The sequence below is a fragment of the Lineus longissimus genome, chromosome 6 (assembly GCF_910592395.1).
Source record: "Lineus longissimus chromosome 6, tnLinLong1.2, whole genome shotgun sequence".
Taxonomy (NCBI): domain Eukaryota; kingdom Metazoa; phylum Nemertea; class Pilidiophora; order Heteronemertea; family Lineidae; genus Lineus; species Lineus longissimus.
Window position 1 is genome coordinate 1,649,149 of NC_088313.1, and position 19,025 is coordinate 1,668,173.

Genomic DNA, 19,025 nt, shown 5'->3' on the forward strand with positions numbered 1-19,025 from the left:
GAGAAACATGTCCATCTTGCTCCCTACACGTTCTTTCCAGAGGTAAGTGTGGCGTTATGATCATGGGGAGGAGATCGCACATATACTATAGGTAATCCAGTCGCTCGGTCTAATTGTACCTTTTCTGATAATCGTTCGGTCAAATAGTATCTGGTGAGGACAGATGGTGTCAGAAGGGACCAGCCAAACGCCATTTCGATCGGGTTTTCCGTCTAGCGATATCAAAAACCGAACCCCTGCCAGAACGGATAACCGCCACAACGATGATGGAATTCGGCACGGTGAGACAGGATGTCTCGCGGACACATAGACAAGCAACAAACATGTTCCGCGTAATTGCGGAAATAAACGAGGCCTGGTGATCATACAAATTAGTTTGATTTGCTGCTGAACGTTCTCCGTTGGGAGAGGGTCTGCTCAAGTAAGGGTCGATCCCCCTTCTTGTACGAGCTGATGTCTGCAGATATTGTGAGACTGTCAAATGCAATCATGATTTTCACGACTATATTGCCCACTGTCACATTACATTGAAATACAAACAGGTTTGAACGATTCTGCCTTTCGATTACCAAATGGGCTTTTCGGCACAACGCCAAGTCCGAGCCACAAACACGACAAAAGTGCGAAAGGATTATAGCAATACATCACTTTCTTAATGGAATCCCGTTGTACCCTCCACTTCACATGCTGAGAAAATACTTACTGAAAATTCCCCTTGCAGCCCTTGGAACATCATTTCCCATTAACAGCAGCGTATGACAAAATTAAGTGTAATCCGAAATACTTACACATAGGGAATAAGTATTATTGGTTCAGACTACATGTAGCGTACTGTTCGAGTATGAGATACGTTTCCATTGAGAAAGACTGAAGATTGACATGTACAATATACATAATTTCTTACTTCGTCTGTTCGATGAGAGTTGGAACACAAATTCGGCAATTTTCGCGTTACTTGGCCAAATTTATAGTGCACACCTGTGGAGAGAAGCTGAGTTATCGCTGATCATCTCGGGTTGACGGAGTTTTCATTGGCTTCCAATGTTCACTTTGTGAGGCAACTCAAAGTATTATCGATGATATTTTATTCATAAGTCGTGAAGGAGTTGGCTTAGAGGTGAAAATGATAAGAGAATTGCGTGGTGTTCTGTCCATTTCCCCTTTTGCTGATCAAATGTTTTGCGCAAACAGACGTCCATGATACGTACAATCCCAAATGAATTGTTGGTACAATGTACATGTACGTGTTTCTTCCTGAACGCCACAGATTCAGTGTATAATTCAACTGGGTCAATAGGGAGTTTTCGCAAATTCCCCGAAACGCCAGCGTGAACGCCTATCTCATTGTTTGACCTCCTGATAACCAAGTCGAACAATAGGATAGGCGTACACGTGGACGTTTCGGGGCTTGGCGAAAACTCCCTATTTCCATTATCGTCTGGCTTCTACGTTATAGAAACATCTGATTTGCTCACCACTCTTTGGGCATGGATCAATGTCGTAGTGGTCTGTACATAGTATTAGTGTCCGCTGATGCCATTAGAAACCGATAAGACAAAGCTACAGCCACAGGCGTAGTCAACAGGAGAAGTACTTTGAGGCCAGAGCATCAATACTTTTACCAATACTACATCAGTCACCAGCGTAAGTGACTCGCCGACAAAGCTCGGACTGATCCAGCAGGGCACTTTCTCGCCGCGGTTACGTTCGACCCAGCGGGTCTACGATTGATGGGAAGCGGATGATTACAACATGAATGGGTGTTTTTGATGACCAAATAACTGCTGATCGATGCTGAGGTTTTTTCGCAGCAGCGAGCGCAGCGGGAAAATGCCCTCGTCGAATTGGGCCTACGGGTACTCGACATGGGTATTGCTAGACATGGATTTTTTCATGAATCAAGGGAAGAATCCTTTAACTACTAAGGAGTCCATTGAGCTGATGAGATGAGAAAATACATTGGGGATTCGCGAGCACCGAATGAGGCAATTGAAGTGATGTTTTTCCCGTAACTTCGATGGGATATAGTGGCTTCAACACCAGCCTGGATACATAATATGGTCCTTAACAAACTTCATTGCTTTGTTTCTGTGTCCAGTTTCATCCTGCAATTTGACAGCACGCGCCTTCTCCTTGCCAATTCTAGTTTTTAACTTTTCAACAACATCCGGTAACAATCTTGCCAAGTCGAATTTTTCCTCTGGGTCCGCCTCAATATCAAAAAGCATCGTATCTGAAACTATCGTATCGCACTTTTGAGTCCTGAAGTATTCGTCTGGCTTCATCCAGCAGTTAGGATCGCCATGAGGCTCCGGACCTTGCCTGATACTCCACGCATACGTGCTATCGACGGGGTTCCCTTGGATTAACTTGTACTTTCCAACCCGGATAGCAGCGGTACGTTTTGGGTCGAATTCGTACATAAATGTGTATCTTTCCGGGCGAGATGTTCTACCTGTGCGGATGGGTTCCCACAAGTCTATACCATCGTACCCCATTTTGTGGTGTCTTATTCCGATAGCGCTCAAGAGTGTCGGAAACCAATCCACCACATGAAATAGTCCCCGGTAGACCCGTCCAGGATTGGCTAACAGTGGGCTGTGAATAAACGCGGGCACGTGGGTTCCACCTTCCCAGGCAGTGAACTTGCCACCCCGGAATGGCAGGTTATTCCCGCCATTAGATATCTCGCCTCCATTATCAGACACGAAGACGATGAGCGTGTTCTCATAGAGACCAGTTTGTTTCAGTGTGTCCACAAGATGGCCTACAGCCTGGTCCATTGCATGTGCGGAGTTGGTAATAACACGCCTGTTGGGTATATTCGTAGAACTATTTACATGATATCGCACCGGCGGATCCTCTTGGGGTCCATGAACGTTCTGGAATGCAAGATAAAGGAACATCGGCTTTCCATTTCCATGCTCTTGGGCGTGAGCCTTAGTGATGCTTACCGCCCTTGCGCTGTATAGATCAGTAGAATAAGTCTTTGCTGTATCGAAATACGGCTCGTCGTTTTGCCATAATTCGTAAAAACCGTGATGAATATGAGTGTAATAATCCCCAGTGCTGAATCTATATCCGAAAAATGAATCAAAACCTCTGTGTGTCGGGGTGTAATTTGAGCTGCAGTGGCCCAAATGCCATTTCCCGACTGCATGCGTAGCATAACCCTCCTCGCGAAGAACCTCGGATATCATCGGAATATTCGTCGGGACGTGCTTAGTTTGAAATTCCTCGATTACCCGATGGTGCAGCCCCATGCGATGAGCATAATAACCAGTCAAGCTGGCGGCTCTCGAGGGAGTGCAGGTAGGATAGGCGTAATATTTATCCAAAACAACACCAGTTTCTGCTAACTGTTCAAGATTTGGCGTCACCATATCTTTGTTGTGCCAGCTGACATCATTCCATCCATAATCGTCGCCTACGATGAAAACAATATGCGGACGCTGTTTGGCCTGATTTATCTCTAATTTAACCTGTTTTGGTTCAGGTGGTTTGATGACATGGTTGTGTGGTCTATTTAAAGCGTGTACTAAAATAATAAGTACGAATATTGCTATCACAACGCCAGTTATTATCAATAGCATTTTCCTTGTTCGAAGTTTCTTTTTGACATTGCGCCATGCGTTCCTATTGAGATATGAGGGCTTGACATCATAATGGTGTTTGGTCGAGACATTTCGTACCTTTTCATCATCAAGTAATGCCCTCTGAGCATTGGGTGGGTTCTCCATTTCAAAAATCTGAAATATAAACGAAGATGTATCAAGCTCCAAGCGCGATATTCAGAATATTAGATTATCAAGTCGACACGCTTTAAATTATGTGCCGAGAATGGGTATGAATGGCAATTTGATTTATTCATACTTATTAATCTAACCATATCATTATTGTAACAAAAGAAAATGAAAAAATATTTTTAGGTATAAATTTGTGGATATTCTTTACAGACCTATCACTGAACTCACTTCACACTGTATTAAACACGAAAGAAGGTTGAAGAATGTTCAGGAACGGCCACTAAAAGAAATTGTACACATGCCAAATTATCATAGTGATGCAATGCGCAAATTTATTAATGAGAAAGAATTTTTATACTTACCACGCAGAGACTCGTAAATAATTTGATTTCGATTGATAAACATAGAGGCCAATGAGTAGATTTATAGCATTTTAACCATATCCTTAACAGCCTTTGGTCTATACACAGAGCTAGGCAAAATACAGCCTTTGGTCTATACACAGAGCTAGGCAAAATACAAAAGACGAGTCCTACTACTGTTGGGACTACATGCCCAAGTCAGACGAGTCCTACTACTGTTGGGACTACATGCCCAAGTCAGGGTCAGTGTACACCCTGAGGTGCGTGAGCCGGAAAGATTACATAACACATGTATGTAAATAGTGAAATACTACACAATACGGCGGAATTTGTCGCTCTATTCCCCCTCATTTATGTTAGCTTCATAGTGAACGTGGCAATGTTTCAAGGCCTGATTTTTTCTTTGTATTTTATATAAAGCCTATAGCATGGCTGTAAGTCTAATAATGGTATTGTCTGATATGCGTTGTCTACGATAAACATTAAGCGTGTTTAAAGTTTAAACATGTTAGCTTTATAGTTTAAACACATGTGTACTTTGCGACTGATAGGCACGTATGCGTGTACATGTACACGTACTTTGGCTGGTCGTTTTATTGAAGCTATATAGGGTAGCCCAAAAAACGGACGACCATATTTCACCACCCAGAGACGCAAAGTACTTTTACGGGTGTATGGGCCCGACCCCTTCGCTCATTAAATTCAAGGCGGGCCAGTGCTCGAACAAATATTCTAAAGGAAGTGACTACTTGGCAAGCCCGGCTTACCAAACAGCGACTTTTTCTTGTCCTGAATGGAGAGCCGAACTCATTAATATTAAAGTAAAGTCTCCAGCTCGCCAAACAGGGTAGATTTTTTACCTGTTTGGCAAGCCCGGCTGGCCGAACAGGGTGGCTTTTTAGTGCTGTTTGGCAAGCGGCTCTCTAAACAGGACAAAAAAAGATGCCTGTTCGGCGAGCGGCTTGCCAAATAGACTTGGCCTATTCTAAAACCATCATCATCAACATTATTCGGTCGGAGACCTCGTAGGCCTGTGGAATGTAGTATACACCAGTTTCGCTACCAGTGTGACTATTTTTTTCATCGCAACCAATTTAATTGCCATCGCTGCGTTGTTAGCAGTGTAAAGTTTGAAAAGTTATAGCCAAGAAAACATCATTACAGTTTTGCCTATTGTATCGTTCATCAATTCCGCGCCCGAAATATGTTTCGGCAAGGAAGACGATAGCTGCACAGAAAAGTTGCCAACAATTGTGTTTCAATTTATTAGTTAAAACGTTTCAATTATAAAGGAATATCACATCAAAAACTTCTCAAATCTCGTCTCCTAACTCAATGCATTGCGTTTTGAAAAACTGCAAGCGACGTCATTACCCCAGCCTCAAAGGAAACAATTTCTATACGGAACAATCCGGCATGGGCGACTATTCATAAGAATAATTCAGCAACAAAGACGCCGATTTGATAACTCTCAATTTGATGTCTCCGTCAAATTTCTGGTCTCATCATCAGGCAGCCCGATTATACACACACTAAACAAATGCTGAAAGGCAAGAAAAATCAACGTATCCCTAAATCAATTCGGGACCTAACGATTTGGCATGATAAGGCTTTTGATGTCGAAGAGTCCAATTAAGACTGCTTTCTGTCATTTCTGTTTCTTCAAGTCCCATGCCAAGTACACTTAGAAACGATCTGGAACAAATCTCACTTCAAGAGGAACATTCTAAAGCGCATCTGCAACGATAAAACGCCTTTCATCATCGACACAGTCAGGCGTATAAAAACTTTGCCATGAAGTGGATTCGTTACAAAATCTCGTCTTGATTTCAAAAGCGCCGATGTCTTAACTTTATTTTGTAAATCGATCGGCGAGGTTACTACTCAAAAGCATGTTCGTCGTTTTAAGTGGCGTACGTGAGACCAGGCGATTCGAGAGAGACGAGATGGTCGTGAACCGTTCTTGCAAAGGACTGTTCTTAGGAGTTAGCAGTAATTGAATTCGCGTTGGAGCCCTGTTGATTGCTAGCTGCATGAGCAGACAACTATTCCGCAAATTCACAACGGACGTATAGCAGTCAGTGATAGAGCGAGGAAACAAATTACTTTCTTATGGACTGGTATGTAAGGGTTGGACACTTGACCATGCAGGCATGCAACTTCTAGGTAGCATACTCCCACTCTGATGGCCTCCCCAAATTTACATGAAGGTAACAACTTCCACAAAAGTTTATCGGTCTGCTCAACTCAATTTTACCTTCACTACTTCCGTGGGCAGTTGGAGTATACCATGACATAAAATCATCTTCATATCAATTAATTAGGAAAACCATTTAAAATATCACGGCCATTAGAAGATGAGAACAACTTCACGTGACAAGTTTCTCTGGTTCATGGTTGTCTGTGAAAATGGCCGCAGGTACATTTCGCAAACCGTCTATTCAAAACTGACACTTTACAAAATGGTAATAGAAATCTTTCCGACAGGAAAAGCGGCGTAGGTGGAATTCAGCCCCCTTCAAAAATGCTATCACCTGAAAAGGTGGTACAATGACGTCTTCGGTAACAATTGGATTAACTCTTCAATAATCTTGTTGTTGAAGCAGCGACGACAATCAATACAATTAGCGAAACCCCATTTAGATTTTTTACCTCAAACGTTTATCTTCATTAATGGAATTGCCAGTCGGAAAGTTCAAGATGCTTTGGGGTGTTCCTTGTAGCGGTGGTATTCAGGCGTCATTTGTCAGCAAGGAGGATGTTCTGAAAAAAAGTCCGTGTCTTCTCAACATTTAACCTTACAAGGTGATTAATAGCATTCCGCGATAATGACGTCACTGCAGTTGCTGCCCTCTATTTCCCCATCGCTGAATTACAGGCAATGTCGGATAAACATGCGGTTTCGTAATGGATTCAGGCTTTCTAACTAGGGCAGTTAGATTCAATCTGGCACATGTCCGAGTGTTGGAAATACTACATAATTGTTCTGAATATTTCTCTCTCGGACTCTATGGTATCATTCATGCTAAAAACAATGCAGGGTCAAAGATAATTGACTTTGAAATAAGCTCAAGTGCGTAGAAATAAGTGTCGATGTCCGACTGTCACGTGACTATAAAAACGTCATCAATATCTTATTCAAATGACCTTGTGAGCTATAAATAGTAACGTCGCGGAATGCTATTCGCGTGAGGCATTGGGAAAATGCTACTTGAAATAATTTAGAACGTGGCATCAGCTGTGCTGTTGTCCTTATAACATCATATCATGCATACGATTGTAAAGGGGAAAAAACACAGTCTAAAATTGGGCAAGTGATGTCATTCGGCACTAAAATTCACGCAGGTGACCGCAATATGTGTATCAAACTACAAGCACGAGGACATAAGAGCTCAATAGCCCCCCCCCCCCCTGTTGACTTCGCTTACAAAACACTTTGCAACATGTTCAAAATGTCAAACTTACAGTACATGTACATGTACGTGTTAACTCTTAACAATTCGATATCACCCTGCCAATGCCGACCAAGATGGCATTGACGAAATGAATGAGAAGAGTGGTATAGCGACTTGTCCTTGGCATTCCATTATCACGACCTTGTCACACCATCCCATCAGTCCAACAAAAGAAGGGATGATTGGAAATCGGTAAGCCTTGGGAAAGTCATTACGTACACCATGGGAAGTACCGCTATTATTCCCGAAACGACTTGACTTATTTTCGTTGAACGTAGAGTGCCATTCTAAATACATTAATTTCTCGTTATCATATTCGTTCTTCCCTTTGACATGCTCGACTTGATTTTAGATGGGCTTTGGATACCAAAAAGGGTGATGGATCTTCTTTTGAAATCCTACGCCAAAAAAGAGGAACATTTGTTTCATACAAGGTGACAATTGGCATTCGTCGATTCATCAATCAAGCATCAATGAATCAATGAAACAAATATATCCTGATTCTTATATGGCTGTTAATGCATTTCCCTTTCAACACCGACTTGTATGCAGGTCCGTGCTTTCGGCACCGTAAATGTTTCTGTTGGGGACTTACACCTGGCTACAACCGATAGCGAAACTGAAAAATGACAGCTACGGGTTTCGATCAGCTGTAGCAAATTTTTTGCACACTCCTCGTGGAAATCTCATCAATCACTGCTTCAACACGTACAAATCTGATGTGTGTGTCACACCGTGACAGAGCGTACCGACTTAGCATCAATGCAATAAATGTAATTGCTGGTATTAGAATGGGGACGATACCAGAGTAATGGCGGGGTCCAACTGGTGGCCTCTGTGTGTCTTAGCGCAGTCTAATTTGATTGGTCATTAAAATGAGCGCGTCACTGTTGCGTCATTGGCCGGCGCGCAACTCGCACGTACGTTGCGCGTCACTGACGCGAAGCAGTGATGTCATTTGTGATTTGTACTGTAGCTGGGCGACTTCGTGTAAGTTGATAGGGCCCGCCCAACACCGAATAGGCCTACCGTATAGAGTATAGTTCTATGTGAACCCAGCCTGGTGCACTTCTCGCTGAAATCATGCAGTTTTTCCCACTGTATTACGTTACTTCTATTGCGTATCCAGTACATGCAACCAGGTACAATACCTAAGGCTGGGTTCACAGAGAACTATACTCTATACGGTATTCGGTATTTGGTATTTATACGAACTTGTACGATTCGGACTATTCGCGTCTATGGTGCCCGCCGAATAGTTCAGTCCTATATGTAATCCGGTAATTGACCCAACCTTGATAGATTTCCACTATACCCGTGCCCTACGTAACGTAAACCGAATACCGCATAGAGTATAGCTCTCTGTGAAAACACACAATAGCATGCCGCGAAGTTACTATTTATAGCTCACAAGATCATTTGCATAAGATATTGATGACGTTTTAGTCACGTGACAGGCGGACATCGACACTTATTTCTACGCATTTGAGCTTATTCCAAAGTAAATTATCTTTGACCCTGCATTGTTTTTAGCATGAATGATACCATAGAGTCAGAGAGAGAAATATTCAGAACAATTATGTAGTATTTCCAACACTCGGACATGTGCCAGATTGAATCTAACTGCCCTAGTTAGAAAGCCTGAATCCATTACGAAACCGCATTTTGTCCGACATTGCCTGTAATTCAGCCATTGGGAAATAGAGGGCAGCAGCTGCAGTGACGTCATCTTCGCGGAATGCTATTCCTCAGTGATTTGCGACGATGCCTTCCGCTCTTTACATCATAAAATATGTGCAACTGGGCGTTATGCCACCGGCAAGTTTAGCCTTAGCATGGCATGATTGCATTAACATGTGTACTGTCCTTTTCAATATCGATATAATTCATCTAGAAGCCATATCACATTTTGTTTCGCTGACAGGATTTTGAATAAGGCTGCATCAATTACGTAATCAAAAACTGCAAATTCTCCCGATGTGAATGAAATCGCACTAAGATGAACATGAAAAGTCATCATTTTAAGTTTTTCAAAAGCCCTCACGTTGAGAGGCGTACGGCGATGACTTACGAATATAACAACTATCAAAATCGGATTAGGATGAATTCAAAACGTAGATGTACCGATGTTTTTTGTGAGCTACAGTTTGTCAAAACCAATAAAATTTAGGGGCGTTCGGCGAGTTACTACTGTCAAGATTAAATTTTAGATTGAATTAAGTCCGATCGCATTTTGCACTTTTTTTCACTCTATCCTAGTATTTGTCGATGAATTGCCAGTGGTGTTCATTCGAATTCTATCGTGGATCGGATCAAATCCGATTGGCAGTAAATTGGTTGTTGACAAAAACTGAGATCTGTCGACTCTTTGCTACAAAAAGATAGCAATGCAATTAAGCTGGGATATTTGAATCATGCCTATGACTTACAAGGCATTTTTTAAAGTTCTATACCGCAGCAACGCCGTGATTAAAATCAAAGATTTATAAATATGATATGATAGAAGACGTAGCTTGAAATTGAACGGTTATTTAATTGCCAGTCTGGTACATTTGGATCTTATTGCAGTACTGTATTACATTTAAGTGTAGTTCGACTGTTCATTCGTGACAGATTTCGGGGTTGGCACACAAGATCTAAGTCATTAAGCCTATTTCCATAAAAATGTTGGGTTTTTTATCGAGAATGAGGTAAGAATTCTCGACATTAAAACATGTGTATAAGTACTGGCATTTTTCTGGAACATCCTGTATACAATAGCGTGAAGAAAGCAAAGTGTCTCTGTTATCTTGGTAAAAATATTTCTCCGTGGCTGCCCCTTATCTCTGGAATCGACTCCCCAAAGCAATTACATCTGCTGAGACCCTCACCCAATTCAAATCCCTTCTTAAAACACACTTGTTCAATCTTCACTTAAAAAAATAGAGGAGGCAGCGCTTTGAGCAGGGTGACCTGGAAAGGCGCTTTACAAATTCTATATTCATATTCATTTATATTTATATTGGTTATGCTGTTCTCGGCGACTTCTTACATGTGGTGCGGGAACATATGACGATTGTTATAACTGAGGATGAGAGTATATAGCTATATAACAATGTTGGCTCTTCGGCACGGTTACCCGATTGGTAAGAAGATACTTCTCATTTTGGTAGGAAGGTACATGTAGCTTTGTCAATGCCGACTTGGTGAGTCTGTGCATGTCGATATATATGCTTATTTTTCGCCTTTCCAATCTGCTATATCCTGACGGAGTGCGACCACCGATGTATTCAATCATTGAGAGTAGACTTGATACTTTAAAAAACGGCTTATGTCCTCAGTCTTTGATATCATAAGTCCACATCTTATCATGCCGCATCATGTCAAGTCTGGGCTAATAATCCATATTGATCATGTTGATTGCTTCAAATCTTGATTTATTTCGCACTGGAGATTATATTTGCTGTACATTCGGAGCTGGGTATCACAGTTGAGACAACCTCTGCCTTCTCTATACGCACAAAAATACATTTGATGTTGGTTGGTTGAGATTTTGAAAAGCGGGGTGTTAGTGTCAAATCTCATCTGTAATCCGCCGGAAAATAAACGGATTGGGACGTTGAACTATCATGACACAGCTGTCAGAAAGCATGTCATAACATCCTTTTGACTTGTCAGTTCGTGCACAACTGAAAATGGACCACCAATCTTGGTTCGCGAACCAATGCCGCACCATCGAAAATCCACCAAGCGCGCACACCAGCGCTGCAGCTAGTTATAAAATCCGGCAACAGATGGCGCGCAAACAATAAGCAGAAAGCACCATTTCGAAAGCGCCGCCTGTCGCCGAACCATCTAACTAGCTAATTGCCGATCCATTAGCGCGTACACCACGACAAAGCCGAGCTTTTAACAAGCCGGGCGAATTTGGACCGGCAATTTGTACCGGTGTAATGTTTTTGAGTGTTTCTGTTTTTGAGTGTTTCTCCTCATTGTTTAGGAACGCTCAAAAATAGATTGACAAGTTTTTCTGTGTATCCCCCCTATTGAAAAGTCGTGGTCTCTCCAGCTGCCTATTGTTTGGAAACACTGACACATGGGAAACAACCACAGATGTTACACCGGCAATGGATTGCCGAACAAATTTGTCGTGGCAATGTGGTGGTGTACGTGCAATTGGTCCACCAATATTTCGTGGTGTACGCGCAACTTATACGCACAAAACTTCCAGTTAGAATGGCTCCCAACAAACCGCGAGTGCCTGATGTACCGGTACTTGTCTCAACGTTTTACAATTCGGTTGAGGCCATTGGAATGTTTTGCTTGCAGCGTATAGTTCGGTCAAGAAAAATCAACAGGGGACAGATATCAATGTAATATTAATTGCTTCGCCTCCAGGCACGCCGTGGGAAATTACTTTAGATTATCAGATTAATTAGAAACGACACCAGCGATTCTGAAAGAAATTGAGAAATTGTTAACGGTCGCATGAAGCATCGAACGTCCGATAGTTGTAGTTCTATGTTGACGATGTGTTTAGGTTACCCGGCATTGCAAGCACCGCCAAAGCCAGCTCCTTATTACGAAGTTTCAAGGGCATATTGACTGTGATCTTCACTATTCTACTACCTTCGGGCTTTTTACCGGTGACGGGTGGTTTTAACTCATGTTCTGATGTGATTGCAATGACAAACAGCCCCGTATTAACCTTTAAAACGGGTTTACCGCTGAGTCTGCTGACATCTCGCTGACTTGAATGGTTTTAGCATTCGATCACTTTGAAAATGATATCCACCAATGCTGAATCGCATCCAATGACAGGACAGATATTAGAAGTGTGACCTTTGACCTGAGTCGGACAGTTCCGGGGAGCTGTCAAACCCGGTAGCAGATTTGTGACATCTTATGTTAATTAAAAAATGAATGCTTCAGGATGAAATGTGCAGCAAATGTTTTTCTCTGATTGATTGATGATCGTTCTATGTTGTTTTGTTGGTGCGGTTTGACGGGTGATGGGTTTGTCTCTATTTTGAGTTAGTGTGAGGGTCTGGGTTAGAAGCAAGTAGTTTTCTTAGCAGGTAAACAAATCAACGAAAACTTGCCCTGAAACAACATTTTGAAATTCAAAGATTTTCGAGTAACACAACAAAACAAGAATTTCAAGCGTACTCATTTGTTGTGATACTAAATATTGTGTTAGAGTAAGAATGTACCAGGTGGAAGTTAGGATTCTGAAAAAAGTGTCTTGATTACTTTGAGTTTTCAAGTGTATTACCATGTATATACATGGATAAAACATGTATATACATGGATAAAACATTTGCAAAATATCTATATATATAGGGAAATACAGGGAAAATTTGCCCTGTGTGTGATGGAGAGTCTTTGAAAAACACCCTAAGACCAGTACGAAGAAACTGATATTTTCTTTTGGCCGTCGTCCATACACGTCATATCAGCCTGGCAAGTCAATTGGGTGCTGGGAACAAAAAAATTAGAGCACCACAACAGATTATTTTCATGTCGGTTTCATTGAGAAAAAACATGAATTAGTTGATAAATTCCATTCACCTTGGAAGACATTATAGGATATCCCAGAAATAGGCAATTTGCACCAGGGGACCCTATCATTATTCGTAAAAGGAAAATTAATGCCGTGCAAAATGGCAATTTGGGACACTGACGATAGTCGTGTCAATGTGATTTTGCGCACCGGTGGTAATTAGCTTCTGCAGTGTTAAGACAATTGATTCTCAGATGGAAGTTTTACCCTGTGTTGATTTCTCTACGGGGTAAAATCATTATTAAATAATGGCTGTGGCAAATTGGCTTGGTAAAGTGTGGTTGCAGAGCGTGATAAGTTCAGATTAAATCAGAGCAGAAGAGAATAAATCTGTGTAAAAAACCTGATACTCAATCTGCCTATTTAGTAGCTTCGAGGAATTACACAGATTTAATCAGAATTTGAATTTGCTGTCATCGGATGGCTTTCCGTCCATTTTTAGACCTTGAGCTGCATATCCACCCGTCAGATGTTGTTAAAACTTCAATCATGTCACTTTAGTGCGCGTTTCATCGGCTAATATCGACGTTGACAGTTTGATAGAGTTTTCATCCACTGAAGGACAAAAACAAACGATACATTGAAATGAGTTGAAGACAGGTCCCCGGCTAAAAAGCTCAAGTCAGTGCATTAACCATGACTTCAAATCGTTTTGCATTAGAGCGACGAGGCCTTCAGTTTCTTTCATATCATTTAATGAGCAAGCATCTCGGTGTAAAAGAATATGCAAATACTCTATCTTCGCGTTTATAAAGTCGCTTTATTCCTTTACCTCCAGTTGCACCAGCATACGCTTCATTGAGCACAGCAGTACTGTAGCTCAATCGATGCACTTGTTACATGTAGAAGATAAACTCATGAGATCGGCAAGTATTTTCCTGTAGAAAACAGGAAAACGTCTCTTTTATGACGTCGACTGACGTTATAAAAGAGAACGGAAACAACTTAAGATCAACAAAAAGTAAATTGATTTACAATGTAACGAAAACAAAGACGGATCGCAAAGTGGGACTACCATATTCAGCGATACCAACAAAACGTGTACTAAACATAATCTTATATGTCAAATGAAATATTATAGTAATATACATTAGGCTTTTACAATGTTCCGCAATCTCAAAGCGCTTTATATTAGTTGAGTTGCCGAATTTCGCCGTGATAATCCGAGAGCTATCTGTGATATCCTTTGACATAATAGTCAAACACGACAAACTATGACTTCTTTTAATAAAACGGGGTATTTGCTTTAGATATGTTAGCTGATTTTCCTTAAATAAAATGCGCTTTAACCATCAAACGTGTGTTACAAAGAAATCTGATAAAATTTCTCTCGAATCTCCTTGATGTCCAAATGTGATATCAACAGTTATCATAAACTAGATATATCTATTTTCATTTTCACTTTTCTGCTGAGATGTTTCTATTTTATTGCTTTGATCTGATTCACGTAGCTTTGTTAAAGTTAGCTTATGCTGCTAAACCCAACTCTGTCACATTTCGTAGATTATTGCCGACAGCACGTTTATAGAAAACGCACGTATTATCAAAATGTGCCTCAAGATCTCTCTCCTGTTCTAAAAGGTGATCTAAATATAAATTGCCCCATGTCTTCCCTTTGTACGAACGAGCGCGGAACAAAATCCGGAGAAAAATCTCGCCCGAAATTGAACCATGTCGACATGAAAACCTTTAGGTGGTTGCATTAGCCAATATCTTTTACGACCTAAGCTTACGGAAAGAACAAGACTTTCCACTTTATGGCAAACTGCGGGAAGGTTTTGACTTTTGCCTGTGGGGATACATTAAATAATGACATGGCTTCCCCAAGTTAACCATTACAGCTGTCACGGTAACTCGAGTAAGCGCGGAGCAAGACTTTCAGCATCGAGTCAAAGTCAATGCAATCGCACAGCGCCTAAGTGGAATTCTCCTCTGGGGATAAAATTCAAGTGCCGTTGACAGATTCTGAGATAAAAACCAAGGCGTTTTGCTCCTGCGTAAGTGTACTGCAGCAACCAATACATCATATTACTATTTTTCTGAACGTGTGTTTGATGCTTTTCCAATTTTGTCTAAGCTCTTAGAGAGTAGAAAAACGCGTTATTCGTTATTTTCAGTACGCGCCGCACAAGACCTTACCCGCCACGTGAGTGCACCCCGAGATCCGAGTTCACGATACCCCGCTATTAAGACGCAACGCAACGCAACGGAGTATATCTCTCCGCCCCCGAAAAACCTAGAAAACGATGTGAGTTCCTATAATATTCGATCCAAAATTGACCCGAATTCTGTGAGTAGATATCATTCAAAATATAAAAGTCCAAAGTAATGTTTGCAAATCAAATAACTAACAGTCCTCGAGGTAACTTGGCACGGCAGGCTTTTTCAGCATTTTCGCCACGCTTTTGGTCAACATTTTAGCTCCACCCAATTGGTGATTGTTACCGTTTAACTTCGGATTGCCGCAGCATCCACCGATTTCCTACTCCATGAGGTATCTTTCGAGTTCTTCCTTTATCAGAGATAGATACTTTTCGGCCAGTTCATCGGACACAAGCATCTTACTGTATCCGAGTTCCCAGTGAAACAGAGACGAAGAATTGAGACGATGAATGCTGTGACAAAAGACAGTCGAACCCCTGGTTCCAGTTATCAACTCTATCTCGTCTATTTTTCCTTTTCCGGGAGAATTGATAAATGACCCGAAATTTGATATGTAGAACAGGTCCTGTACTGGGTCACAATCGTCACGGTAATACGCTTCCCGGTCCGACATAAATTTGTCATAGAGCTCGTTGAAGTACTTTAAACTTCCCAGAATCTCTTTGGGATCGGCTAAAATTTCACGGGTTTCTTTCTCGATGGCGGCTGCGAGCTTCCAGAATGCCTCATTACTATTACAACTCGCCATTTTTGCCGGAATTATTATGTTGTTACTGAGTTCGGCTACCCAAACGCCGGCGTGAGACGGAGGGAGTTTAGGTTTCGCATAAGGCCGCAAGTCTGCCGCGAAGGGGGATTGCAGTGACCACCCCTGGTCAGAGAGGAGCCCTAAATCAATTTGCAACCTGTACAATGCCATGGCATGTGCAGCAACGCTTACACTGTTCAATGAAACATTATGTTGGGCCACCTCGTGCAGCAGTTGGGAATTCTGCTTCTTGTCCAAAACAAAACCTGTTATTCCCGTACAGGGTTGTGGGTGACTCGGCTTATGCATCTCCACAAGTTTCATCATAAGGGCTTTATTATCATTCCAGGTGTTGGGCTTTAGATTGTTAGACCTGCTATCTGGATACTGATCTAAAATGTCTTCGCGAACAGGAAGCATAGGCAGACTTTCTATGTTATCATCTCCGTCTTGAAGCAAGGCCTTTTCTAGAAAGTAAGCTATATCACTGATCACTTTCATTGTCTTTCCGTCAAACGCGCATGTTTGACTGACGATAATGACCGGATAGAGAAATCCCCGGTCAGAAGTTTCAGGCGTAAGGACTCTAAAGTGGGAAAGCAGCTGCCCGTACGTAAATCTGTGTTGTTCCTCTCTTGCGAGAACGGCTCTCCGATCAGCGGTCTGGAGAATCTCATAGTCGAGTTCATCGGCAACTTCGGCGAAGTAGTTCTCACCATCCTTCAAGGTGACAACCAGGCGCAAGACTGCGTGTCGTTTCTGTAAGTTCTCAAACGCTTTCCTTATTTGTTCCGGAGTTACCTCCATCTCCGATCTTATTACGACACAAAAACTAAAGGTGGACCTTCCTTTCTCGCGTCCAGTTTCAAAAAGGAAATTTTCATAATTCCCGAGTTTCCGCCCGATTTTTTGGTCCAGCCTGTTGTTACGTCGGTTGTTATTGGCTACGGAACTCGCTAATAGACGAGCGGAAACAGCGTGAGGTGTACGAGTTATCTGCTGTCTCATGTTAACCTGAAACCCTAGCGGAGCCCATCTTGTGAAAGAGGTGGACGTCTTTGCCATCTTGGACATTAAACGAAACATTGCGGCAGTTTCCTGAAAAGAAAAAACACTTATAACAAAATACAATACAATACAATACAATACATACTGAGTGAAACCATCTCCAAAAATTTTTAAAAACTGCAAATAAAATCACTATTTACTCATAAATTATATGTGATTTTTTCTTCAAACAGCTAGCTTGCCCTAGCAATGACCCTTATTCACGCATTGATAAGGTTTTTGGCAGAGGAAAATCAGCAGGTTTTATTATTCCTTGCACCAAAAATATCCTATCTTTCTCATAATTAGGAAGATTTGTGAACCTGAAAGACTGTTTCATTTATTCAATATTTCTTACTGACCCCAAATATATCTTTGATATAAGTAAGCAAGCAACTTTTTTTTTCATGTTTTAGGTTTCAGGAAAGTTCATCGAGTATCTCTACTTACCGATTAAGGACTGCGAGATTTCACAGAATATGAGCGTTGATGGCGTTGGTGTATCGTCAGGACAGAGGTCAACAGTTGAATGTGTGGTTGGGAAGTAATCCCTCGCAATATATACAACCACGACTGTGCATGCTACAGTCCTACCAGAAAGTAAATGTCCATCGTTTTTTGGAAAATATCACAGAGATAGAATGAGACAATTAAATGCGGTTTTCAGCAGAGAATGGCATATCTAGTTGGTCAAGTATCTGTTGTATTTGGGCCCAACTAATCCTGTCTCTTCATTATGTAACACGCAATTTTAAAAATGTCCAAAAGCAACTTTTTTATTTCATTTTATTTTATTTCTTTTTCACAATGTATTGGGGAACTTTGATGCAACGAAGGTTTTTTGCTTTCATTACGAGAAAATTCCTGCTAAATTCTTCATTTTGAAGATTAGTTTTAGCTCGCTACAGGTGATTGTTTATTTCATACAGCTGGTGGCTTTTGAGAACACTCCTCATGGTCAGCAATGCAGTCAGTCAGGGTGTTTATGGTGAACTCAGCTCATACATGAAGGATTGGGGGGGTCTTTATCAAAGGAAATGGAAGAGATTAATGTGCATTTGTCATGACTATTGAATACATTCTATAGAATTGCAAGTGCCAAAAATGATGGTCATAAAACACAGTTCATGGGCTCATGTGAATTTTTGAAAAGGCACATGAAATGAAAAAAGTGATTTTTGGACCATTTTTGAAATGCTTGTTACATAATGAAGGGATAGAATTAGATGCATCCAAATACAACAGATATATGACTAACTAAATATACCATACTCTGCTGAAAACCGCATTCAAATATCTTACTTTATCTGTGATATTTTTTTAAACGGTTGGGCATTTTGTTTCTGGTAGGACTGTACATGTCACCTTACTTTACGTCACGATCGACCAGCCAGATGTTACCAAATCATTTATGGAGTCGCCAGAGAATTACCAAACTCGGACCACTTTGGTCCTTATGCAAAAAACATTTGTGACCAAGGCCCTTCACAGGGCGCAACCCACTGTTGCGCATGCGTTGTTGAACAGGAAGACCCTGACTCGTCATAAATGACCAATTATGAACTGCTAAGTCAATTTAGGAATCGTCATGACCAAACCACGAAAAGAACATTTTGGTCCTTCTGTGACCCAGGCCTATTTGGCCCTTACACAAACGAGCATCTGTGACCCAGGCCTATTGTCCCGGCGATTCCCAAATGGCACTAACGATCCTGGATGAGCGCAACAGCTGCGAACATGTGGAAAAAACAAGTTTAGAAAATTTGATCGAACTCAACTTGAATCACCCCCAACTGATTACTTATTTCTAATTAAGACTAGGTGTTTTCTTGTTAATAAATAAATAATCTTCTTCAGCATTTAACCCCGTGAAAGGACAACTTGGGTCCTCAGCGAAGTCAGAATCAATGTTTATAACAGATTCTGGTGACGAATAAACTGAATAGACGTACATTTGCCAGA

At 41.4% G+C, this 19,025-nt stretch overlaps 2 protein-coding genes across 2 annotated transcripts in view; one reads left to right on the forward strand and one right to left on the reverse strand.

Moving 5' to 3' along the window:
• LOC135489058 (probable G-protein coupled receptor No18) overlaps positions 1 to 19,025 on the forward strand; it is a 167,538-nt gene that overhangs the window by 16,504 nt on the left and 132,009 nt on the right. The window lies entirely within an intron of this gene.
• Positions 963 to 3,740, reverse strand: LOC135489400 (arylsulfatase B-like). The gene has a single exon (XM_064774744.1). It carries the CDS (start codon positions 3,738 to 3,740, stop codon positions 2,034 to 2,036), a length of 1,707 nt encoding a protein of 568 aa, XP_064630814.1. The 3' UTR covers positions 963 to 2,033.

Excerpts from the sequence above, each read along its gene's own strand:
- LOC135489400 (XM_064774744.1), bottom strand. The coding sequence starts at position 3,740 with ATGGAGAACCCACCCAATGCTCAGAGGGCATTACTTGATGATGAAAAG.